The sequence below is a fragment of the Ambystoma mexicanum genome, chromosome 4p (genome assembly GCF_040938575.1).
Source record: "Ambystoma mexicanum isolate Mex_15411 chromosome 4p, UKY_AmexF1_1, whole genome shotgun sequence".
In the NCBI taxonomy this organism is placed as follows: domain Eukaryota; kingdom Metazoa; phylum Chordata; class Amphibia; order Caudata; family Ambystomatidae; genus Ambystoma; species Ambystoma mexicanum.
This window is the reverse complement of record NC_090927.1, coordinates 772044934-772072354: the sequence shown is the minus strand read 5'-3', so window position 1 is coordinate 772072354 and position 27421 is coordinate 772044934. Positions and strand designations below refer to the sequence as shown.

The window sequence follows — 27421 nt, the reverse complement described above, 5'->3', positions numbered from 1 at the left end:
CTCACTGTAGGTCTCTGTGCTTTCTAGGTCTGTTTATGGTTGGGCTGATTCCCTCTTCTTCTATCGTTCCCTTGGTCATCACAATGAATATTTGTGTTTTTTTACCCCCTTTCTTCCGTTTGACTACTGTCCTTGACTTTCTTGAAGCACTCATGGTGAAAAGGTTATGTAAGGGTAGCTGTATTCAGTTTCCTGGATTAAACTGGTTTCTGCTAGCAAGCAAGGATCTAAGGCAAGGGCAAAAGCAGTAAGTGTAATGCAGTCTGCAGAAAGTGCAGTCATTACTGCTACAGCAAAGGCAGAAGAGTAAACATGGGTGTCAAGGGCACCAGGCATGACCCTCTAAAAAGGATCTGTAATCTTTATTTTGAAGACATTTCCAGTAGTAGGTTGATACATGTTGATTCCAGTAATGTCCTAATTTCCAGGTGCCCTTGACTTGGTACGCTGGTCTAATGCGGCCATGTGAGATCCACAAAGAGACCAGACACAGACGTGAGCTTAAACGGTTTTTATTCTCAACACAAATGAAAATGATAGCTATTCTGTAGCTTCATTAACTCAAAGTTCATCAAAGTATGCCCTCAAGGGCTTATCAGTCTGAACAAATAGGGTCGTTGTCAACAGTTCATAAGGATCCTGGGGTAACTAACCACCATTCAGGTGGCTTGCTTCCCAAAAGGGTCCTCCCGATCGTCATGTAGTTTCAGAGGTGCTAATCAGCAGTCCCTGTAGTTGTTGCTGTTTCAGAAACTTGGCCACATGGTGCAACAGCGGCTGTAGGTGGATGTCTGATGGAAAGGAAAGCCATGCCTGCCTTTTGGGCCCTGGTTGCCACAGGGGAAAAATAATAAGGGGCCTTCAAATGTCTTATGACCTCCCTGCCCTGGTCAGTTCGACCTCTTGACCTGCTTTGCTCAGCCTAGCCCTCCTTTGTCGTCCTACCACATGCTTACTCTGCCTTCTGCTGTGGGGTTCGCCCCTTAAAATCATAGTTTTGCCCTTTTCCCCTCCCCTTGTGCTTTTCACCTTTGGGCAATGTGTGCTCTGAAGTCCTCATTTCCTGACTAGTTCTGCCCTCACTAGCCTTCTCCTCCTCTTACCGGTCCCCAGTTGCTCCTGTCTGATTTTCTTTGGCCCCCACCTAGGGTTCTTTGCCTTTCCTTTCTCCACCTGTGGTCCTCCCTTCTTCCAACCTCAGTTCAGTGCCTCTCCACCTTCCTCCAACTGCTGTTGTCCTCCTTCCACCCTCTGATATTCTCTTCCTTCCTCCACCTGTTCTTCTTTCTTTTCTCCCCCGCTCGCTTCCAATCCCCAATTAGAAATAGACTCCAGAGCATCATTAAAACTAATATTTTCTAAGTACAGGTGTCCTTTACAACTTTAAAATAGATTGTTTTCATTTTTTCATTGCAGTTTGGGTTTAAAAGAAAACTGACACCAGTCTTGGAAGAATGATGCAATGAAGATGTTGGGCGAATAAAAGTATCCCATATAAAAGATTGTTTATTGTCTGGTTGCTTTTAAATATACTTTGCTTTGGCTAACAGTTCTCCTCTCTACCTTTTGAGCTCTGCTCATAACTAAAAGCTCTTTTTGATTGCTGTTTAGAGTGGGCTTATTTCTCTCCTATGTCACTTTTAAAGTGGGGATATAACAGCAGCCAATCACGTAGGGATAGTTTACGGGGAGGAAGGATAGCTATGCGGCAATGCGTTTGTCTTGGAAGCAAGACAACTCAGTACAACACAAGTTTGAATCCTGATCCCGCTCTTAGAAACCACTTGTTGGTATTAAGCGTGTTATAAATGAACAATTAAATAAATAAACATGACATTTCTCAGTCAAGCACACTCCACTAAAACAAACAAAGGAGGTGATGGGTGGGAGGCTTAGAATTGCTCTTAACCTCTGGCAAAGCTCAGCCTGCCAAGCCATTACAGAAATAGGAAAGATAATATGTAAATCAGGGCTTGGTCCAGCCCAAAAGGGCACCCCACTGGCCCGCTGGGCGATTTATTGCAACTTTACACTCGAAGAAGATTTGCTACATGTTTTGAGCTACTGTGCCAATGGGAAGATCACACCATGCGATTGTACTGCAAACTTGAAACCAATCTATACCCATTTAAAACTAGACAGGTCAAGTTACAAAAAATACCATCCTCTTAAAATGTTTATGCAGATATATATGTCAAGATGTCTGTCACTTTTTAAACACCGTTTAGGATGTTTGAAACAGATTTTTCTTTGACGCAAACAAAACTGAATTACTCTAAATTGACATGCACATAGTTACCAGGTATCCAATTAATAATTTATACACACCTTGTGCTTAGCTATGGCTGGTGGCTGTTTTAAAACTTCTTTTACTGTCTGTATCACAGTCTCTGTTCTCATCACACTGATAGAGCGGACTAACTCGACCAGCAAAAGCTGTTCTTCACTAGCTGTTGTAATGACCTGTAAAGATAAGTTTCAGTTTGGTTAATATTCTTTATTATTCTTACAATTATTTTATTGAGAGATTGCAATACTATATCAACACTCATATTTATTATTATTAAGACTTATTTAGTAATATCCAGAACACATTAAATAAAAGTCTATGGGCCTCATCACAAGTCCAGCGGTAACCCTTAAAAGCGGCGGTAACGAGCGCCGCCTATACCGCTTTGCCGCATCATGAGCCAGCGCAAATACCGCCGACTGTAAAAGCAGGAGGCACTATTACAGCCGGCGCTGTTACAGCCGCCCACAAGAGGCGCAAACACAGCCATATCACAAGTCCATCCTCAGCGGCATTAGCGCCGAAAACCGGCGCAAATACCACTGAAAACACAGCACAGTTACCTCAAGCATCCAGCTGGAGGTAAATGGACACAGGAGGCAGAAATCAAGGCACAGGTGCAACCAATGCACTCCAAATGGCTACATAAGGCATACCCCTACCCCAAACACTGATTCCCACACCATGATGCTATTAGCCACTGCATGCTGGGGCAGGCAGTTGCTCATGCTGCGTCTGGAAGCAGAGAGGGAGGAGGAGCAGGCCAGAGCACAGTGGGGGGTGTAAGCGATATTCAATCAACACTACAGCTAAGTCAATGCCTAGTCTGGGATGCCGAGGAAAACCCTTATTGATGTATTTTTATATCCAGTTCAGTACTCTGGATGACAACCCTTGTATAACACCCCCCTCTTAGAATCCCCCTGACCCCACTGAGCCAAGAAGTAGGTTTGTTTTGCAAATTAAAAGGTTTATTTGAAAATTTAAACAATATATATATATATATATATATATATATATATATATATATATATATATATATCACACTTCTATAAATAAATTGATAATGGATATTACACTTGTGAATATGAGCAGTAGTCAGCAAGAGGTAACTTATAAATAGGAACAGAAGAATAAGGTGGGAAAGAATGCTTTATATGGTTCAAGGAAACGCAAGGTGGAATAAAATGCAGTACAGAAATAACTTGTTATGATTTTAGCAAAAGGTAATATGATCACTTTTTCTTTTGACAATTCACTCCCCCCCCCTATGCAATACAAGAAATGGAAGGAGAGCACACAGTCTTCAAGAATCCCAACAAATCACACTTTATAATGCAATACACAGTTCCAGTTCTCCCAGCAAGCTTAGGGAAAACAGGGATGAGTTTTAAACACAGGCGAATTACTTTAAGGTGGTTTGGAAGGAAGTGAAAAGGTGCTAAAATTGCTTTAAATTCCCTCTAGAGGTTCAGGGTAGGTGATGGCTACTTTATATTAGTTCAGGCTCACTTTAACAATACTCTATGAATGATTAGCAGATTGCAAACAAATTTTAGCAAAGAGAAGCAAAAAGCTGCTGATTTCTACAGATGAAGAAATCAGGCCAAATCGCAAATCGCGGTAAATTTCGCGAGTGCGTGTCTCGCGAATACGGAAAAAGTATAGGGAGTAGGAAGTCGGTTCTAGGTTCGTTGGAAAGCCTAGATTCTAAGCTTTCAGATGAATCTCGTTCCTAGCACAAACGGTTCCGGAAATACGGATGATTTAATAAAGGTAGATTTTCGGATTTAAAGTAAAACTCAAAATGACAGGTGACAGCTTGCAGCTTGCAGCTGCAGAATTGACAGGTGACAGTTGTGCAGCTTTAAAAATGACAGATGACACGATTTCTAGGAGGCTGTTCTAATTAGGTTAAAATAGTTTGGATTAGATTATTTTAACTAAGAGATTGGGTTCTGCACAGTTCTGGCGGATACTCACTCCTAATTTTGAAATGAAGGGGCCTCGTCATGGATCTGGTCAACTGGACTGGACTTCGGTTCTCTCTGCTCGGCGGGTCAATCAGGCACTGGTTCTGCTCACAGCGGTCTGGATCTCTGGTTCTGCTCACAGCGGTCTGGGTCAGCTCTCTGGATACAGCGGCCTGTGGTTCTCTGGATCTCGGGTCTGGTCTCTGGCAATTGTTCTTGGCAAAACAATTCAGACAGCTCGCCCGGCTGTGGAATAGTTTGCAGATGATTTTAAGGATGCTGAGGCCTGCTGAGAAGAGTTCTCAGTTTGTGGGTTTAGGCCCTTGCTTTAAGTTCTGTAGTAAAGTTCTGGTCTTTGGAGATTGATGGATGTGAAGTCTGGAGTCTCCCGGCAGAGCGTCCCGCAGAAAATGGAATTGAATGTCTCTACCTGTCCCAGCAGTCTCTTTTTATGTGTTTTGGAAGTGGGTGTGTGCGTGGCATAACTGAGCCTGCCCCTCTCTACTTGTCATTGGCCAGTTCCTCCTCTCTCCTTTGATTGGGGGAAAGAAATGGAGTGTCAGAGTGATGCTGTAGGTTTTATGGTCAGAGGAACCTCCCCTTGTCAAATTGCACACAAATCTATTTCTGATCCAAATACATATTTATCTATGTACCATTTTTCTCATATTATAGGTCCAGTTTACATATTTTCTGTAGCACCAAACCATCCGATCCCTGTCTTTGTACGATGTTGTGTCCACTGATGAGAGAATTCTCCCCTTTTCATCCAGATAACGACCTCTAAACATTTCCAGATTTTACACAAATGTGCACCAGGGATATGGGTTTCAGATGATAAAGTGTCAGATTTTTAACATGCAGACATTTGGAGTAAGACCCTATTTTCCGCTAGCAACCCCCCAGAATACACCACAGGGTCCCAACGCCTCTTAAAATGTGCACAGAAAAATCACAAGAACAATGATATTAATTATATAATTTTGACCAGTCCGCACTATGCGTTATCTATCTTTTTAAAATTATGCTCTGTCAAAAAGGGGTGTGGCTTCCCACATCACAGGGTGGAATAACTGGTTTATCCACTTCGCCCAAGCTCAGCTGCTAGCAGAGGCACTGCCCCTCCCAGTTTCCCCCAAGAGGAAGCCACTTTACGGCCCCCCCAATATAACATTTGCCTGAGCCAAAGAAGGCCCATTGTTCAATTTCCTGCAGTCCCCAGCTGCCACTCCCCTTTCAATCAACAGGGCCATGTGACCTCCTTTTTGTGGGGCAGCAGAATGCAGCCAGGCCTGGGAACACAGCTGTTGATCCAGTTTCAAGACTGTCGGGGGTAGTTGTCAGGCAGAATCCAGTTTCATTAAGCCAGGTTTCAGCTAAATGTCACTTTTTGTTCCCAGTTTTCTACATTCAAATCAAACTGACAATTTTTACACATGCAGCTAGAATGCTGATTCTAAGTTCAAAACTATGACATTTCAACAGTTACAAACTATGTGACACTCAAAAGTAGGTCCCTCATTTAATTTAAACATTTCGATTTTAGTGGTCTTGAGTTCAGTTTAACTTAAGCTGCAGACCGACCTCCACAGCTCAGCCAGTTTTGTTATGAACATGGTTTTGGGCTCTTTTTCTTTCCAGATTTTGTATGTACACAAAACTTCATTCTGCCAAATGTCTGCTGGTGTTCAGTGAGATTTTTGAATATCCTGCAATGTTTGAAAATAGGCATTTTGAGCTTGCATTCAGAGAAACCAAGGTGATTTCACAGGGCTTTTTAAGCTAACAGGCACTGCTGTTTTTCCTTTGGCACACATTCCACTCATGGCACCCCTGGCCCATCACGCTCGCACTGGTGGGTGGAAGGTTAGGCAACCATTTTGGTGTGCGCACAAACTGCGCGGTTCTCCTATTCTGGCGTGAATGTGGGCAGCGATAGCTCATCCCCACATCCACCCAGTCTATTGATTTAGTTTGTTCTGGGATAGAATAATGGGCGGCGACAGCTCATCCCCACATCTACCCAGTCTATTGATTCAACATGGGTCAAAACCCTTGACAGGGGTTGGGAGGAGAAGAGCACACGCAAGCAAGGCATGTCCCCAGCCAGAGGGACAGGCCATCACCCAGGACCCTCACTGGCACCCAGTTGGTGACCCTGTACCGCCTCAACAGGGAGACCATTACTGAGCTGCTCAGTACAATACATGAGAACATAGGGAGCAGGATAAACATTGGAACAGCTGTGCCCCCACTGCTCAAGGTAGTGTCAGTATTACAATTCCTTAGGTACTGGCACGTTCCAGCACTCTGTGGTCATGTTGCACGGCATGGCACAGCCTGCATTCTGTGCAATTCTTTCCAAGTTGCTGGATGACCTCCTGCAGCATGTGGCTTATGCAGGACATCTGAGTGTGTGCCTGCTGTGAAGAGAGAGGGAGAGCAGCGGTAAATATCACATGCTGTCACTTCGAACTTATTACCTTGTATCGGGCCGTCTCACCGTTCTTGATTAAGCCACCAGATCACACGGAGCGGGTAAATCCTTTTTTTACCCCTCCTGAAACACAAGTGCATTGTCTTCTAATAAGTTCGAAGTGACAGCATGTGATATTTACCGCTGCTCTACCTCTCTCTTTTCCCCTCCCCTCCTGTCATTCCTACAGGGAGAGGACGTTAAGATATGCAGACAGTGCTGCTTTATGAGATTCACAGCAGGCACACACGCAGATGTCCTGCATAAGCCCTGATGAATGTGGCCCACTTATTTGCACCACAGAAACCGGTCGGCTAAGAGAACGACTCTAACCTAGTGCTGAATACGTACCGCACAGTCTTTGTTCGTTCAATTTGAGGCTACCCTGTTAAAAGCATTCAGGGACCCCCTCTCAATCTGAGGTGTCCTACCTCAAGAGAGACCCTTGTTGAAGAAATTTCTTCACAATTTTAACTTACTCATCTTTGCACCTGCCTACCCAGAGAAAACCCAATAAAATTAATGTGTATCTTCATTTGGGGGGCAGCCAACACATGCCAAGCCCTAAGTGGTGGAGCATGTGTCTTTTAGCACAACATCAGTGCACTAAGAGACTATTCAGAAAGCGCAATTAGGCATATTGGCTTTTCTTTGACAAACTCTTCACAATCGATAGGACTGTGTTATTATTGTGTGAAAAGGATACATGTGGGACCACTGTCATGGAGTAGCATGAGGCAATGGGTGTGTGGCCCATGGCCTGTTGATCATTGACCTGTTTGGGTAGGGCAGGGCATCCATGCTGGGGCAGATGTGGTTGGACATGCATGCTTGGGGTCCTTCATGGCCCAGCATCCCCTCCCAAGGTGGCAGAGGCGTGGTGGGGTTGGGGGGGGCGGGGCTGGCTTGTTCCATGGTGCTGTCATGGCTCTATGGGGCACTGATGCACAGCCAGCAGGGCAGTTCTGTGGTGCACAGTGATTGGCAGGCTGGGAACACGACTGTGTGTGGGACAAATTGCTGTCCGCCACTGCGCACTGCTTTTTCTTTGCCAGGCTCCATACAACAGTAGGCCACTGCCTTATCAGTGATGACCACAAGCTCACCCTCACTAAATTGGGGCTTTCTGAGGCGATGTTCGGCCACCTTGCCTCTTAGCCTCTCCTGAGACATTGGTGATGGTTTGCATTGCTGGATGGCTGCAGGAAGTGGAGATATTTGATTGTGTTTTTCAAAATGGCCGCTGCAATGCTTCCCGTTGCATTCGTCGGCAGTATCACTATTAATGACGCTTACTTGGCAGTGGACCTTATTCTGGCGCTATAAGCACTGGGCGCTAATAGCATTACTGCCGGAGTCGGGGCACATTGCGGCTCCAATTCTGCTGCACAACCCAGCGGTAATCCTATTAGTGCCTGGCGGTAATTGCGCTACACTACTGACCAACTTGTGATCAGGCCATGAAGTCCAACTAAACAAATGCATGATTAAAAGGCTCTATATTTTCTTTTTGTGATAGCTTTATTTAGACAAGCCGAGTGAGGGTGTGGGCAGAGCAGGGTGGGGGCAGGAAGTGGGAGTGAGGGTGGGGGCAGAGCATGGTGATGGTCATGGCAAAGGTGGGTTTAGAGCGAGGGTGGGTGGGGTGGGCACGGTGGGCGATGTCGGCTGGGGGAGGTGGGTGTGTGTTGAGAGTGTTGCGGGTGGGGGAGAGAGTGTGGTGCAAGGGTGGGTGCGTGGGGCTTTTGGGTGCTGAGTGGGTGGTTTAAGGGTAGGCAGGGCACCCATTCGACCACTAGCTGGGGGGATATTGACTGCCATAGCCCGGCCTGTGGCCACTGCCAAAGTGGAGAGACAAATTCCATGTGGGGGAGAGAGAAAGGTTCCATTACATCCAGGTAAGCAGAGTCATCATGAGTTTGGTGGTCACCCTTAAATGCGGCGGTAACACTATTACTGCAGCATTTAAGGGTCTGCCAAAGCACAGGTTTTGCAGCATTTACCCCCCAGCTCTGAGCTGGTGGGAATTCCGCTCAGAATTTGCCGATTTTTGGCTCTATTACCGTGTGGCAATACCGCCGACGGTAATCCTTCTGAAAATTCCCCATTGGGTCCAATGGGGAATTCCCGAATTGGGGAATTCCCGAATGGGCTCAATGAGGAATGGGGAACTACTGTTCCGCCAAACCCGTGATCAGACGCTAATTGCGCCAGACCGGTTGGCGGTTGCGCTATTAGAGCGGGCGGTATCCCAGTGGGAATACAGCCAGAATACCACCCAACTCGTGATTAGGCCCAAGGTATTGGATCTCACAGAAGGTAGTGAAAGAGGTGGGTACGAGGGCACCAGTGGGCATAGAATTCACAATGTGGGAGGGAATGGCAGCAAAGGGGGTCTCACGGCTCCATCGACTTCTAGACAGGATATTGCCGGAAAACAGATTACCATTCATGGATAGGTGGGAAAGGCACCAAGGAACCATGATTACAGAGGAGGATTGGGGACAGATCTGGAAGAGGGCCCATAAGGCATCGAAATGTACGACTGTTATGGAATCGGCCTATAAAATCTGCTACAGCTGGAACCTAACCCCACAACGGATACACAAAAGGAACACACAGTTCTCGCCTCTATGTTGGAGAAAATGCAGGGAAGTAGGAGATCTGAAACACATGTGGTGGTCCTGTCCAAAAGCCTGGTTATTTTGGAAAGCGATACTGGAGCACATTAAAGACATAGTGGGTGTACAACTCCCGGATTCTTTGCGTGTGATCCTGCTGGGTGCGATCGCAGAAAATACATAAGCTGCAAGAGAGGCCAAGCGAACCTTATCACACATTTACCGACTGCGGCCAGAATGACACTGGCTCAAGGGTGGAAAACTGTGGAGGGCCCTGTGGTGGGTCAAGATTTGGGGGGTGCTAGCAATGGTGAAGGTATGTGCATTGGTGAACGGAACATACCTAACAGAAATGTCTTAAAAATGTGGCTTAGCGTGCAGAAACTTATAGTGATATTGATTCAAACAGCAAGAATGCTGTTTTATTCTTCCACTCCATACCTTTCTGTGATAAAGAGACGTTTCGATGTCAAAGTCAATTATTGAGGGTGCATAATGGAAAAGATAGTTGGTGTGTGGGGGGGATTTTGGAAGTTGAGATTGAACGTGAAAAAACATTTTACCTGGAGTGGACTTAATTATGTTCAACTCGACTTTTCAGTGAAAACGAGTCGTCCGGGTTGGTAAGCCTGCTATGGTAGAAAGAAGGTTCAATGGGAAAATCAATGATCTGAATTGAGGGTCTAGAATTATAAAATAGGGGGTATGGGGGATGGCGGAATTCCCATAGTTTACCTGGAGGAGACTTAATTATGTCCAACTCTGCTTTTCAGCCAAAGAATTGCGTCCTGCTCGGTGACTCAACACCATTTTCTTTTTGATGTTTAGGTCGGCGTGTGACAATACACACATGTGTGCGACATCATTGCGTTGACAGCTATGGGGCAGTGACTGGTCCGATCAGAGTATTAGGATTCTGATAGACAGAGTGAAAAAAAAACATAAGTGATAGCTTTGTGGAATAACATGCTCAATTACACGGAAACAAAACATCCCAATGTAAAAAATAAAATTGGGTGATTGAAAATTGGGTGATTGGGTGCGACGACCAACACATAAACGTGACCTAATTATGTTGATTTCTACGAGCAATGGTTAATCCAATCCAGCTCATTGAGATTCTCCTATATAAACGAAACCAAGCATAATCTACATAATCCGACACAATGCTCAATGTCACCTAATAAAGACAACCCAATGTTGTCAATAGAATTGAATTATCTTGAGGTATTCTAGAAAATTATGCTAAGTCCGAAACATGCATGAGACATTGTGTTGGGAACAGGGCTCAAGTCGAGGGTACACACAGGGGGACGGAGTCCATCCATTTTTTTCAGAGGGTGGACTCAGTCACCCCCAGCTAAAAGGAAAAACATTGAATGTCCCCTTTGAATTTATGAATTAAAGCCGACTTTGGGGATCAAAACTCAGACGTCGCGTTTGCCGGCCAGACACTTCATCACTGCACTATATAACCTGATGAAAAATAACAAACACCTAAATGTGAAATGTCAATTTCGGTACTGCAAGATCCAGGGAAAACATGTGTATTGGTTCTTGGAGTTTAAAACATGCACACCTTCTAGCGTTTTTGTTTTTGTGTATGTTGATTTGATGAAAGTCAAATGCCATTCGTCCTGTGCAATTTGGGTCTTTATGCAAAGCCAATTTAATGAAATGTGCATATTTCGTCTTGATATGCTTATTTCTGGCGACGTCGCATCCCATTCAGTTTGTTGATGAGTCCCCCCACTTTAATTTTTAGGACTTGACCCCTGGTTGGGAACTAAACAATTGTAGCAATGGTCGCCATAGTGATATGTTAATCTTGCTGCTACAGTCTTATACTATACCATGGATTGGTGCATTCAAACTGCATATGTGCAAACGATTATAACATTCAGAGAAATAATTTGAGCCCCCTGAAAGATAGCAATTGGAGATTCAAAAATACCCCAAATTATAGACCACATATAAAGGACATGAAATGCATGATATTGCACAAAAAATAAATGATTAACATTTTGAATAAAAAATCATTAGAAATTGTAAATGGTGTGCATCCTGCCAACTACAGGATTGTAAATCTGCCAAACCTGTGGATTATGGGAAACAAGATATCCTTGCTGGATACTATTAAGACCGAATAATCATAAAAACATGTTGAGTTCATGTTCGGTGTTGAGCCCAAGTTTGACACAGCAGAATTGGCAAATATATGTTGCTTCCTGCTGTCGCAGCTTGAGTTGACTGTCTCCTTGTCTGACACAGCAAGAAACTAATTCCAGTCCAATAAAACAAATGCCTTTTCTGTTATCCACTTGATGTTTAAGTTGCCTATGTGTGGTTAACGGATACTTGGATTCTTGAGATCCTAACATATTCAACTGCTGGCCAACATTTTTAAATCGTAAAGGTTTTGAGTGAACTTCCCCACAGATGAGTCAAGGCATGTACTGAAACCTGCACCCTGCCCCTGGGTAAACCCAGACTCTAACCAGTTAGCTAGTGGGGTTATGAAGCTGTGATCAAATTAAATAAAAATGTATAAACACAATCCATGTGCAGTAATCCCTACACTCGGCATTTACCTGGCACGCTATCCCATCCCCAAACCAACCAAGGCTGATTCAGTTTAGCTTCACGGGTGGCAGGCAAATGATTAGTGACATTCAGGGTGCTGAGATGAAACATTGATTGCATTTGGCTTTACAGCCTGTTGCCTGTGAAGCTAAGCAGGATTGGCCTTCGTTGGTTTGTGGATGGGAGACGTTGGCATGAGACGTGTACTGGCCTTGTGAAAAGGGGCGTAAGCCTCTGATGATGTCAGCTTGAGGGGCAGGTTTTATGATCTCCTGCCGAGGGGGCACTTGAACCTAGGGTGAAGGATCAATGGATAAGATTGAATTTAGGGTGATGGATCAACAGATAAGATTAGCACAAGATTAGCCTCATTTGTTCTTCTGTTCGTGCCTGCAACTAGAATCGGCAGGCGTTTGTGTCAAGATTGCTAACGGCTAGGTCTCTCTCCCGTGACCCCTCCTCACCTGAGGTTCCTGAAGATGTGTCCAATGTTCGTGAGGTCCCTCTACTTCCTCTAGTAGTAGCCGTCTGGGTCTTCTTTCCTTGGCCCTTTACCTTCTTATCGTGGAGGTAGGGACGGGCTCCACTGGAGGCCACCTTGGCAACTGGGGAACTCCCCGCCAAGAGGGACCCCCAGTAAGCCCGTCCGAGTATCCAGGGAAAAAGCTTCTGCGGCACCAAAAAACCCTGAAGCACACAGGCAGAACGTGGAGCTTGATCGGACCGGCGGTTGAGATACCGTAGACCGTAGAAATATCCACATTTCAGGGGGAAGCTCCGTGGAAGGTATAGGGAAAGGCAGAAAGAAGAGGAAGACAGAACAGAGCGAGGTATAAGGATGAACGCCTAGAGAGGCTTTAGTGAGTGCAGAGGCACAGGAAAGGAAAGGAATCCTGCGGCCCGAACAGAGATGAAACTGGGAGCCTGAGGCGAGCAGAAGGAGAGCACTCAACCGAAGCCGGATGAGAGAGAGTGGGAGCGAGGGAAGAAGGCAAGGAAAGATGCCGGGCGGAGCGAGGAGGGGCGGAAGCCGGAGAAAACTCCCGCAAGCAGGACCAGGACCAAGAGCGAACAGCTGGCAACTCGAACAAGAGCACCAAAGCCAAAACAGGAAGTGGAAGCGATACAACGCACTGAACGTAGGTTTCAGTGCGTTGTTATAGAAACGCTGCCTGGAGGCGGCCATCTTGGAAGAAGACTAGACCGTACGTAACGGTTCTAGTCATAGACCGATCACCTAAGTCGGGAAAGGGACCATCTATGCCAAACCTTCCATGGCCGGAACATAACAGTATGACTTCTTCTCCTCGGGGTCCCCCCCGCCTTGCCAGGATGTTTACTGTGGAACAATCGCAACAGACGAGGTGCATGGACATGATGACAGGGTTCCCAGGTACGTTCCGCCACTGAGTATCCCTTCCAATGAATCAGATATTGTAGGGACCCCCGGTAATATCTAGAGTCCACAACATGAGACACTTCATATTCCTCCGGCTCCGAGACAGGAGGTATCCTTGGTTGGATTCTGGGTCTCTGGTAGGGATCCGGTATATAAGGCTTTAATAGTGAAGTATGAAACACAGGGTGAATTCTCTTCATCTTCTGGGGGAGTCGAAGACGGTATGCCAATGGGTTAACTCGTTTGATTATCGAGTAGGGACCCAGGTACTTGGGAGCGAATTTGCCAAGGTGTAACCATCGAGGTAGGTATTTGGTCGAAAGCCAAACCAGAGTGCCGGGTGTCCATTCCGGGTTGCTTCGTCTATTCCGATCTTCCCGCTCCTTGGTATTCTTGCGGCTGTCCTCCAATGCCTTCAGGGCCATCCTTTGGGTGGATCGAATTGCTTCCAATAAACTGTCCACGGTGGGAGAGTCTGAACAGTTCTTCCGAAGGCCTGGTACATGGGAAGGGTGGAATCCATAGGTGCACAAAAACGGACTCATCTTTATGGCAGAATGATATGTGTTATTATACGAAAATTCTGCCAAGGGTAACAAGGATGTCCAGTTGTCCTGCTCCCTGTTACAGAAACTTCTGAGGTATTGCTCGAGGGTGGCATTCAGCCTCTCAGTCTGGCCATTGCTTTGTGGATGGAATCCCGATGATAGTGCTCTCTGTATTCCTAATTGTTTACACAAGGAAGCCCAGAATCGTGATGTAAACTGCGACCCTCGGTCTGAAAGTACAGTTTTGGGTAACCCATGCAGTCGAACTATTTCACGAAGAAATACTGTTGCCATTTCTGGAGCTGTTGGGAGTCCCGCAAGTGCGATAAAGTGGGCCATCTTACTAAAGGAATCCACTGTGACCATAACGGTTCTGTGACCTTCCGAGGGTGGCAAATCCACAATAAAGTCAGTAGACACGTGTTCCCAGGGCTAAGAGGGTACCTCCGGTTGTTGCAACAGACCCAAAGGTCTACAAATTTGGGGTTTGTTAACAGCACATACAGGACAAGAGAACACGTATTGTTTGACATCTTGAGACATGGTTGGCCACCAAAAAAGCCTCTTCACCAATTCCGTCGTATTCCTCAGGCCCTTATGTCCTGCCAGGGGAGACTCATGGCACCACCTCAGCACCTGCGTCCTCAGATTATGTGTTGGGATGAATAAAGCTGAGTCGTGATATAATAGTCCATCTTTGAGAAGGAGATTAGGGTCTATACGGTTGCTGCGCTGAATTTCCTCTTGCACTGCTTGCAGAAAACTAGAAACCACTGAAATAAATTTCTTGTTGGCAAGTAGCAGCTCATTTCTGGACTGTGTCTCAGAAGAAACTTCCCAGCTTCTAGACAAGGCGTCTGCCAAGATGTTTTGAGAGCCTGGTAGATACGTAAGGTGGAAGTCGAATTGAGAAAAATAATATGCCCACCTAGCATGTCTAGCATTGGTGCACTCCATCTGTTGCAGCACCCGTAAATTACGATGGTCAGTTCTTATGACAAAGGGCTCAAGGGATCCTTGTAAGAGGTGCCTCCATTCCTCACAAGCCTTCTTCATTGCCAGGAGTTCCTTCTCCAATACCGAGTAATTTCTTGCACTAGGGCTCAATGTTTTGGAAAAATAAGCTACCGGATGTTCCGCTCCGTCCTCAGAGTTCTGGAGCAGGGCCGCTCCAATAGCGTTCTCAGAAGCATCGGTCTCCAAAACAAAGGGACGTGTCTGGTCAGGTTGGACCAGAATGGGAGCAGAAGTAAACAAACTCTTGAGATGCTGAAAAGATTGTATTGCGTCGGAGTCCATCTGAAACCTAACCCATTGTTTCAATAGTGCTGTGAGTCGTAGAACAATCTTAGAGAAGTGAGGGATGAATAGACGATAAAAATTCGCCAGCCCTAAAAACCTTTGAACCTCCTTGATACACCTGGGTTCTGGCCATCGTAATATGGCTTCAATCTTCCCTGGGTCCATCCTGACACCCTTATTGGATAGGATGAAACCTAAATAAGGGATAGAGTCAACATGAAATTGACATTTTTCGAGCTTCACCAAGAGCTGATTCTCTTGGAGACGTCTCAGAACTTCCTTTACCACCTGGATGTGTTCGTTCAGATGTACAGAAAATATAAGGATGTCGTCAAGATAAACAACTACTGATCGATATAGTAAATCTGAGAATATACGATCCATAAATCTTTGGAATATTGCGGGGGCATTGACCAGACCAAAAGGCATCACCCTGTATTCAAAATGGCCTAGGGGAGTCCTAAAAGCAGTCTTCCATTCGTCTCCTTCCTTAATCCGAAGGAGATGATAGGCCCCCCTTAGATCCAACTTGGTGAATAGACGTGACCCCTGCACCGCCTCCAGGATATCTCTTATCAGTGGCATTGGATATCTATCCCTACAGGTGATCCTATTGAGACCTCTATAGTCAATGCAGGGTCTTAGTTCTGTAGTTCCACGCTTGTGTATAAAGAACAGGGAGGCCCCACCAGGAGATCGTGACTCCCGGATCAGTCCATTCTCCAGATTCTCCTCCAGATATTCCTTAAGGGCCTTCCTTTCTGGAAGAGATAAAGGGAACATTCTTCCGAAGGGCACCACTGGACCCTCCTGTAACTCGATGGAGCAGTCTTCTGGTCTGTGTGGTGGCAGGAAGCGTGGAACCTTGTCTTCAAATACTTCGGAATAGCATTGGTATATCAGCGGAATGCTCGAGACCACCTTAGTCTGTAGAGTGTTTCCTTGCCCCTCCTGTCTCAATTGTACCGGCTTACTGAGGCAGTTATCATGACAAAACTCAGAGTCAAATCTTAGAGTGTTAAGGGACCAATCAATGCAGGGATTATGCTTTCTGAGCCAAGGGATCCCCAGTATAATGGGGAAATGAGCCGCTCTTATCACGTCAAAACTGATCCTTTCTTGGTGATCTCCCATCTGTACCCATATAGGTTCGGTCTCTGAAACTATGGGTCCAGAAACGAGAGGCGTACCATCAACTCCTTCGACTGGAATGGCTCTGTGTTTAGTCTGGCAGATAACTCCTTGATCCGTAGCCCAGACTCTATCCACAAAGTTCCCTGCTGCGCCGCTATCCAACATAGCCAAAACCTCCACCGACTTCTCGGTAGACAACTGTAATTGGACCTGGGAAACCATCAAGCGAGAATCCTCGGCTACACCTGAGGCTTGGGTGTGATCGCAGGGCTTTCGATGGTTTCCCCCGACGTCGCCCCTACACAGACTCGGGGGGTAGCGTTTCCCTTCTTCCGGGGAGGCACATCGGGACAATTCCGGAGTAAATGCTTAGATGACCCACAGTACATACATAGACCCAATTCACGTCTTCTTCGCCTTTCTTCAGGTGTCAGCGGGCCCCTGGCTGAACCAATCTGCATAGGTTCTTCAAATACAGACTCCGGCTTAGGTACTACCTTGGTTGCTGGAGGAGTGTCATTCAAGGGAGAGTAACCCCGTTGCCGTCTCTTCTCAATACGTCTCTCATTCAGCCGATATTCGATCTGTAGGGTTAAGGTAACCAGTTCCTGGAACGAACCAGGTCGTGAAACCCGTGCTAGTTCATCTTTGAGTTCTTCGTGTAAACCCCTCCTAAAGATGGTTTGTTGTGCCGAATCAGGCCATCCAGACTCGGTAGCCAACTTCTGAAATCTGGAAACATAAGTTTGGACGTCAGCACCACCCTGGCTGACATCCAACATAGCCTCATATGAAGCAAAAACCACCTCAGGGCGATCGAATCTTGCTTGAAACTGTTGGGAAAACTGATCAAAATTCTGTAAGACCGGGTCATTATTAGTCACTAGTGGAGTGGCCCATGCCAACGCATTCCCCACCAAGCTTGAGATTAAGAAACCCACCTTCGCCTTATCTGTCTCGAAGGTCTTTGGTCTAAACATGAAGTACACCTTACAGGCATCCATAAATTCCTTCCATGACCTGGGATTTCCATCATACTTGCCAAACGACAGAGGCATCGGGGGGAGGTCACCTCTATCCTCATTGCGGGAGGCCACTTGAAGTCTCAAAGAGTTGTTCTCTGCCTGCATGTTTTGCATTTGCACTGTGAGTCCCTGGATGGCAGCCACCAACTCTTGATATTGTTCCAGGGTAGCCATAGATGTTTTCTGGCGTTGTATACTGTCAAGATTTCTAACGGCTAGGTCTCTCTCCCGTGACCCCTCCTCACCTGAGGTTCCTGAAGATGTGTCCAATGTTCGTGAGGTCCCTCTACTTCCTCTAGTAGTAGCCGTCTGGGAATTCTTTCCTTGGCCCTTTACCTTCTTATCGTGGAGGTAGGGACGGGCTCCACTGGAGGCCACCTTGGCAACTGGGGAACTCCCCGCCAAGAGGGACCCCCAGTAAGCCCGTCCGAGTATCCAGGGAAAAAGCTTCTGCGGCACTAAAAAACCCTGAAGCACACAGGCAGAACGTGGAGCTTGATCGGACCGGCGGTTGAGATACCGTAGACCGTAGAAATATCCAAATTTCAGGGGGAAGCTCCGTGGAAGGTATAGGGAAAGGCAGAAAGAAGAGGAAGACAGAACAGAGCGAGGTATAAGGATGAATGCCTAGAGAGGCTTTAGTGAGTGCAGAGGCACAGGAAAGGAAAGGAATCCTGCGGCCCGAACAGAGATGAAACTGGGAGCCGGAGGCGAGCAGAAGGAGAGCACTCAACTGAAGCCGGATGAGAGAGAGTGGGAGCGAGGGAAGAAGGCAAGGAAAGATGCCGGGCGGAGCGAGGAGGGGCGGAAGCCGGAGAAAACTCCCGCAAGCAGGACCAGGACCAAGAGCGAACAGCTGGCAACTCGAACAAGAGCACCAAAGCCAAAACAGGAAGTGGAAGCGATACAACGCACTGAATGTAGGTTTCAGTGCGTTGTTATAGAAACGCTGCCTGGAGGCGGCCATCTTGGAAGAAGACTAGACCATACGTAACGGTTCTAGTCATAGACCGATCACCTAAGTCGGGAAAGGGACCATCTATGCCAAACCTTCCATGGCCGGAACATAACAGTTTGCTGCCTGACCATTTCAACATTGTCTGCCTGAGTCATTGGGTTAAAACGAGGGATGCTACTCCCATTTCACGAGTTAAGCGTTTAATTTCACTGTGGTTTGTTTCAGCAAAATACGGCTGCTGCCATTATGGGCTCATCAGTGCCGCCAGAGTGAGCTCAGAAGCCCGCCCTAATTCAGCGTTGATTGGCCCGAGGAGCAACTTGACCAATCATGGGAGCCGGCAGGCTTGAGCCGGCCCCAGAACAAAGGCCCACATTAAGGCCCCTGTCTGGCCCGTCCGCATTGCATTCATTGAGCCACATTTACTGGCAGCCTTTTCCTACCTCTTCTTGCAATCGTCACGTGGCGTTCACGCATGGAACACAATTACTAACTTTCTATCCCCCTTCAGCCACCTGACATTTTCCTTCTAGTCTCTGCTACTGTTTCCTACTTATCGTAACTGCGGGTCTGCCAACCTGTATATGCTACTGTGTCACTCATCAGCTCTGTTGTAGACATTCAGCTGCATTCAAACGCTAATATTTTGCCTGTAGTTAGAACATCATCTCTGCATGTTCTAAATCGGTTTGCTGCATTCCAATGTTGACATTTTTAACTGGATTGCTTACAATCGAATCTGGATGTTTGTAAATCGGCTTGCTGCATTCTAACATGGGCATTTCTAAACTGGACCTTATTAGTAATCCTCTTGCTTTAAATATCCCCTTGTTGAACTAAATGCCTTGCTCATTCACATAATTCAATTTGATGCCTTGAAATCTTCAAGTTTTACATATTTCAAATCCGAATGAAGGAGTTGTTCTGTTCTGCAGGCTTTACTTAAACTGTATGTTGTCTTTACTCCTGAATATCAATTCCTGCTGCTAAAAAACCCTCTCACTGCGCCTAAAGTTAGGCTGGTCTGAAACCTGTTGTCCTGATTAAATGCTAGCATTTCTCGTGTGAACTCTAATCTGGGCGTATTGAATCATTTGATGCCCGTGCTAAATGGCTGCATTTTCCCTGATGTTTTGGAACGCCAATTCTGAGTGTATTTAAAACCTGCTGCCCTGTGTAATTGCTTGCATTTTTCATGTATGCCTAAACCTCAGATCTGGGTATTTAAAATCTGCTACCCTTCTGTCAATCTTGTTGAAAGCACCTCCGTCATCTGTGCTCGCTTGGCTGCTAGGCCGCATGGTGAGTTCTTCGTGCACTGTGCAGTTCTCCTCTCTCTCCCTCTCTTCATCCCCTGGGTATCTCCCCCCCCCCGCTTCCCTATGGTGCTCTCAATCTCCCCTTTCTACTCTTACTGCTACTCTATTACCTATCCTCCCTCTCTCGAAGCATGGAAGCGAGAAGTTTAAGAAGGGCCTCCTGGTCTCAAATCCAGGTCTTCCTATTGCCAAAATCTATTTCAATACTCTCTCCAGGCAGACTATTACTGACATTCTCTTTGTTGTTCCCTCAACGGACCTATGGACTCCATATGGTTTCCGTCCTTTCCCCTTTCTCTTCCTCACCCATTAATGGTGGAACCAGTTCTGAAGTGCTCTTGGCACACTTCCCATCATCCAGGTGCCTCATCAGTGTCTACTTGAATGGCAGTATCATGGCCCAGGGCTCTCAGCCCAAGCTCCTCCTTCTTGACAGGTGTCTACTGTCTCTCATTAACTTTCTCCCTTCTCCTGCACTCCTCCTTCTCCTTCTCCCTCCCCCACCCCCCACCAATGGAGGTACCTCGTCCCTGTACCCCTTCTCAGAAAACTTTTAAAGGTGGCAAACAGCTTCACTTAGCTACCCTCAATTCTTGCGCTGCTGTCAAGCACTCCTCTGACATGTCACCTCCTTGAAGACTTTGATCTCAACGTCCTCACGCACACTGAGACGTGGTTCAATGCCAGCTCTGTGACTGCTTCCAACACTCTTCTTCCCGAGGGCTACAAGATCCTCTCAAAGTCCAGTCTTAACCGGCCAGGAGGCACAGCAGCCTTCGTCTTCCCTCAATGGATCCCTGCCTCCATCATACCAATCTAATCCTACTCCTCCTCTGAATGTCTTGTCTGCAAGCTTTTCATCTCTCCTACCCTTTCTATCACTCTTTCTGCTATCTACAAGACCCCTGTGCCGGTTTCCCTCTTCCCAATGGAATGGGCCAACCTCACCTCTTCCCTCCTAACTTCTACCTCTAAGCTTCGCCTCCTCAGAGACATCAATATCCATTTATTTTTACTCTACTGATGCTGCCTTACCCTTCTGCTACCTCCGACTCTTTCTCCCTCACCATTCCTCCCTCTGGCCCCACTCACTCAGCCGGTCACACTTTGGATGCACTCATATCTGGTGATCTGGTGATCGATCTCTCTCTCTCTCTCTCTCTCTCTCTCTATCTCTCTCTCTCTCTATCTCTCTCTCTCTCTCTCTCTCTCTCTCTCTCGATCTCTCTCTCTCTCTCTCTCTCTCTCTCTCTCTCTCTCTCTCTCTCTCTCTCTCTCTCTCTCTCTCTCTCTCTCTCTCTCTCTCTCTCTCTCCACATCTCTCTTGGTCTGATCATTCTCTCCTCTGGAGCTCCTGGGCTCCCCGGCTAAGCCTCTACATGCACTGCCAGCCTCCTTCTCCGTCATCCGACCAATGAAGCGAGTGTCAGTAACCGCCTTTGGCGCCTCTTTCATTCCCCCTCTACGCCTGCTATTGATTCTCACTTTCAGTCCTTGCTAATTTTCACCTCTCCATTTCCGACATCCTTGACATCCTTGCCCCTACAACGAAACCTGCCTCCAAGTGCAACAGTTGGTATGAATCTGACCTAGCCTCACTGAAAAGCTAGTGCAGAGATGCAAAACAGAATGGCTGGTTTTGCGCACATCCTCGGACAAACTGGCCTTTCGCCTGCTCCAAAGCCATTATAGACTCTCCATCGGTCCAAGAAGCGGGCCCATACCCAAGCCTGCATCGCTGAGGCTGCCAATAACACGGAAGAACTTTCAAAATCTGTAAGGAACTTGCCAATCATACTGCAGTCCCTACTTCTCCTCTTTCTTCCCAGGCCCTCTGCATGGCTCTGGCCTGCCACTTCTCAACAAAAACTCAGGATATCCGGTCCTCACTCTCCACTACTCCCCTCCCTCCTCCACCTGCACTTAGGCCTCCTTTGGCCCCTCCATCCCTCCTACTCTCCTCCTTCTTTTCCATAGCACCAGATGAGGTCACCAAGTCTGTTTGCTCTATGAAAATCTCCTCCAAACAGTTGCTTCCCTGTTCCTCTAGAACTATCAAGGACAATATTGCTGCCCTCGTTCCCTCTCTGGTAGAGTTCTGCAATCACTCTTTTGCCACTTGCTTCTTCCCATCACCTCTTTATTTTTAATACTCTTTTTTTATTGGAATTTTTCAACACAACCAGCACTTTTGTGCGACCATTCAGCAAACAACAGAAGAAAAAAGGGAAGATAGATAAAAAAATAATAGCACAGTGGGTCGAATTGCATAATTTCTAGTCTCTTTGTTTAAGCATCACAGGTGAAGATTCCTTACCCCATTATGATCTGTCTCAAAAGGATAGCACGCCTGAACTCCAAGCTATTATTCCAGTATCCTATTGCCGCTCACATAGCAGGTAGCTCTGTATTCCACATTACCGTCAGTTTATGGAGTTCCTAGGGGCAGGATCGGTTTCTCCTGTGGCATTTGGGACTGAGCAATCAGGTAATGAAAATATGGTCCCCATATGTCCCTGGGCCTACCCTGGGGGTGTAGTAGTCTGCCATATTCCATCTCCATGTCATTACAGTATAGGGTGTCGGAACGCCATTGATCTAGTCTCAGAGATTGGGCTAAGTCCCACACCACTGCCACCTGTCTCTTGGCCAGGAGTAAAAGCAACCCAGTTCGTTTCCTCACACCTTTGGGGATACGTTTGGTGTAGCCCAATAATGCAGTCACTGGGTTTGGGTCCAATCTCTCACCCACTATGTCACAGAGTGTCTCAAAAACCCCCTCCCAAAAAGATAGAATTTCCGGGCATCCCCATGCCAAGTGCACGAAATCGGCTATTGTATTACTGCATCTTGCACATCTCTCTGGGGCATCTGGAAAGAATCTGTGTAGTAAGGCTGGTGTGTAGTAAAACTGATGTAAGTATTTGAAATTGATCCATTTAAATCTGGCATTGAGTGCCACTCGCCTCGTCTCTTCACAAAAATACCTCCATGTCCTATCTGATATTTTAAATCCCAGTGAGATTTCCCATTTCTCTCGGGAAGAGGAAGCTGCTTTCATTTTGGCTTTAAGACACATACCGTACATAGCGGAGACCACCCTGCTATTGTGGCCTCCCTGAAGCATTTTGTCAAGTATTGGAGCTACTTAAGGTTACTTGGGGACGGACGAAAATATCTGCCTTATAGAGTTTCTCAGCCTAAAGTATAAAAGCACATTCAGGGATGCAAGTTTCCCCCTGCTCTGCATCTCCTCTAACGTTATGAACTGGCCATTCTGGAAGAGTTTGCAAAAGCAAGTTACCTTCACTCGCTTCATAAAGGCGACATAGCTTCTTTAACTAGTCAGAGGGACCCCTGGTATGATTTGTGCTCAATTCGGGTCCACGCTCTGCAGGTCAGTTCCATCATGTTGTTTACTCTGGAGGTCCTATCGGGTGCTGTCAAAATGACCGACGGTAAAAAGAATGGTGTCGCCAATGCTCTCTCCACCTCGACATGTCTTCTATCTACTTGGTACCCAAACCAATAGAGGAAGAACCCTGCTTGAGCTACATCGTAGTAAGTTTCAAAATCTGTAATGCCAAGCCCCCCTCATTTATTGGTGCAACTAAATTTTCCCATGAGATTCTGGCCTGTTTCCCTGCCCAAATGAACTGCAGTATAACAGATCTCAAATCCCGAAAGTATTGTCTGGGTAGCACCAACGGGACATTAAGGAACACATATAAAAACCGTGGCAGCACCATTTTAACTAGGGAGATTCTCCCATAAAGGGTAAGAGGTAAATCTTTCCACCGCTGTTTTACACTTCTCCATTCCTCTCTGGTACTTATACTTATATAAGACATTTGGAGCTTGGGCAATATTTATCCCCAAATACAGAGTACAGTCCCTATGCCACTGAAACCCCCACCCATCTACATAGCGTTCAGCACTGTCTGCTAGTGGAAAAAGGACCGATTTTGTGGCGTTAATTCTAAATCCGGAGAAATCCCCAAATGCCAGTACTTCCTGCATTCCCGGATCGAGGCTACGTTTGGGGCCAGTGACAAAGAGCACCATGTCATCTGTGTAAATGGAGACTACCACTCTATGTTTACAAAGATGAATCCCTCTATGTAGGTGGTGTTCCCTGATTATCTCCGCTATCGGCTCTTTTCGCCAATGCGAATAGCAACAGCGATAGAAGGCATCCCTGCCGTGTGCCCCTTCGCAACATTATATTGGAGGTAAACTGGCTATTCACTCTAACTCTAGCACTGGCCAATGTGTAAAGTATTGAGACTAACAAGATACATTTTTCCCCCATCCCCATCCTACATAATACTGCAAACAAAAAAAGACCTACTAAATCAAACGCCTTTGTGGCGTCCAAAAGTGCTGGCATGATTGAATCGTCTTGCTGAACCGCTGACATCAACCCAAACATCCTGCATAGGAAGTGGAGCGTCCTGGTATAAACCCGGATTGATCTGCCTTTATTGACCTATGCATCAGCATTGCCAACCTGGATGCCAGTATTTTGTGCCCAAGTTTCATCTCCATGCAAGCCGCTGACGATTTTGAAACAGAAAAAGAACTAGGACTTTTTTTTAGAACCGTGAGATTAAAATATTTTTTCAGAAATTAAGAGGATAGAGAACAAAGAGCACGGAGCAATGAGAGTGTAACAGGACTCAAATTCCCGTCTACTTTCAGCCCATCGGCGGCATCCATCAGGTTGGAAATACAAACTTTCGAAAACAAGGTCCTGAACGCTATTAAAGAACAGAGCAAGACCAAGAATTTTACACAAGATAACCTGACTCCGCAAGAACGATTAGCGATCAAGAACCTCAACAAAAATCTGTCGTTTATTATTGAACCGGCAGACAAAGGGGGCGTAATCGTGCTCTGGGGCCGGAAGGAATACCAGACTGAGGCTCTGAAACTCCTGCACAATAGGGATCATTATAAACCACTCCCCGTAGACCCAACAAAAAGAATGCAAGAAGAGATTGAGAGCCTCACAGTATATGCTGAAACAGAGGGATTGATCGATGATAACGAGAAGCATTTTTTGAATAAAACACAGCCAACGACGGCAGCTTTTTACATATTACTCAAGGTGCATAAAAACAGCCAAATGCCCCCAGGCCACCCACTTGTGTCAGAAATAGGCTCGGTTTTTGAACCTCTGTCACAGTATGCAGACTTCTTTCTGAGGCCGTTTGTCCTGAAGATGAAATCATATATACGAGATACAACTGAGATGATCAATATCCTTAGTGATGTGAAGATTGACCAACAAGATCTCCTGGTATGTCTGGATGTAGAAGCTCTTTACACCAGTATCCCCCAAACAGCCAGCATTGAAGTAATGAAATTCTAGCTGGACACGAGATCCCACACCACCAACATGGTGCCCACCGCCTTCATCCTGGAGTGCATCAGGCTCGCCCTCACCAAGAAATTCTCCATTTTCGAAGAAACTCTGTTTCAGCAAATACATGGGACCAGCATGGGCGCGACTTTCGCGCCCGATATAGCTAATCTATACATGGATTTCTTTGAAACCACATATATCTATAATGAGGCCAACCCCTTCAAAGTGTACATCAGCAATTGGCATCAGTACATCAATGACATTTTCATAATTTGGAAGGGGACACCAACAGATTTGAATGCGTTTCAAACATGGCTGAAAACACAAGATGCTTTTCTAAGGTTTACGATGTCCTTTGGCATCAGGGAAATATCCTTTTTGGACCTGATGATCCAAAAGGATGGAGTGGAAAATTTAGCTACAACACTATACCATAAAGCCACGGATAAGAACACCTTATTACATTAGGACAGCCATCATCCCCTTAATTTGAAAATGAACTTACCCTACAGGCAATTTCTCTGCATTAGGAGAAATTGCAGCACAAACCAGCAATTTGAGCACCATGCGGATGAGTTTACGGCGAGACTTAAGCAACGGGGTACCCCTGAAAGGTTATCAAGAATGCGATGAAAAGGACAAAATATACGCCAAGGGACGTTTGCCTGACCAAAAATACCAGAGAGAAAGAAGACAAAATCACTTGTGCTACGACATACAGCCCCTTGAGCAATTTCATAAAAAAGACGATTCTAAAACATTGGCCTTTGATCACCACATCTGAATTCACTTTGGACAAACCAAGGTTCGCCTTTAAAAAAACAGGAACTTAAAACAAATGTTAGTCCACACTTTCTAAGAACAGAAAAACAAAGACTAAACCTTTGGGGCCTGCCACGAGTCAAAGGGCATTTCAAACGTGGACGCTGCTCAGTATGCCCCCTCACAGAAAATCTGAAAACATCATCAACTGGAAATGTGCTTAATTCACCAACTGCAACACACCATGGGCGATCTATGGGATACGCTGCCCCTGTAACATGTTATGCATAGGTAAAACTAAAAGACCGGTGAAACAACGCATTTGCCAACATCGCTCATGCGTGAAGAACCAGGTGCCTGACAAACCTTTGGTAGAACACTTCAAGAAGAAGCAGCACACACACCTGGATATTAGATGGTTTGTTATACAAACAATGCCCTTGAGGAAACGGGGAGGCGATCGAGACCTAGCCCTTAGACGTCTGGAACAACGTTGGGTACAGAAGTTAGATACCGTGAAAAACGGTTTGAATATCAGCATTGAATGGAACCTCTTTTCCTAAGATCAAACAAGAAGAACCCCTCCGAATCACACAAAGATGGGAAGAGTAGCCATGCTGCTAAGATCAGAACGTTGGGGCTAAGAAACATGACACACTGACAGGGTAATTCATAGAAATTCGCACAAAAGTGGCGCACGCGGCTGGCGCACAGTGTCCCCATGCGATACACTGCGCCAGCCGCGTGCGAAAAAATCCTTTTCATCGCACAGCGTATTCATGGATTTTAGCCTCCGAAACCAGCCGTGGCGCAGAGTGGAGCAGCGACCCTGCAGCAGTGCCAGTTACGCCCCCAAGAACGGCCTCGCGCAAGGAAAAGCCTTCAAAATTCCCAAATCATCGCAAAGGGCTGCGCTAACCCTGGACCAGTTCACAGGGCTGCCAAACAGCAAACGCCAAGCGGGGAACGTGTATTTCAGTGGTTCTCAGGAAGTTTCACACGCGATTTTCCTGGGTACGTGTACATCAGGGGTGCGTGGGAAGTAACACACGCGATTCCATCAGGGCACGTGTGTTCCAGGGGTGCGCGGGAAGAATCACACGCAAAAACAGCAGGGTATGTGCATTTCAGGGGTGCGCGGGAAGTATCTCACGCAAAAGCAGCAGGGTACGTGTATTCCAGGGGTGCACGGGAAGTATCACACGCAAAGGCAGCAGGGTACGTGTATTTCAGGGGTGCGCAGGAAGTATCACACGCGATTCCATCAGGGTACGTGTATTCCAGGGGTGCGCGGGGAGCACCACACGTGAATTCCACATGTGAGTCCTCCCAGGTGTACACTCTACACGGCCCCTGCAGGCGGCCCACACCACAGGGGCCTACCCTGCACATGTCCCGAAGGCAGCCCATCCACCATGCCCATGCCCCCCAGCAAACCCACATGTCACCTTGCACTACTGCCCACCAACGCATGTCCCCCTGCACCCACAGCCCCCAGCATCCAGCATCCAGGGGCACCCTCCACCAGGCCCCCACTCATGTCCAACTCATGTCTCCCAGCACCCACACCCCCCAGCAGTGCAGGGCACCCTCCACCAGGCCCCCACTCATGTCTCCCATCACCCCCACCCCCCAGCAGTCAGGGGCACCCTCCACCAGGCCC

The 27421-nt window shown here is 46.6% G+C and overlaps 1 protein-coding gene across 5 annotated transcripts in view; it reads right to left on the bottom strand.

The window, feature by feature from the left end:
- DOP1A (DOP1 leucine zipper like protein A) overlaps positions 1 to 27421 on the bottom strand; it is a 2904166-nt gene that overhangs the window by 1110535 nt on the left and 1766210 nt on the right. For all 5 annotated transcript variants that reach the window (XM_069606322.1, XM_069606321.1, XM_069606320.1 and 2 more), the window contains one exon: positions 2329 to 2463. In XM_069606322.1, the coding sequence (XP_069462423.1) occupies positions 2329 to 2463 (135 nt within the window). The remainder of the gene's footprint in view (positions 1 to 2328; positions 2464 to 27421) is intronic.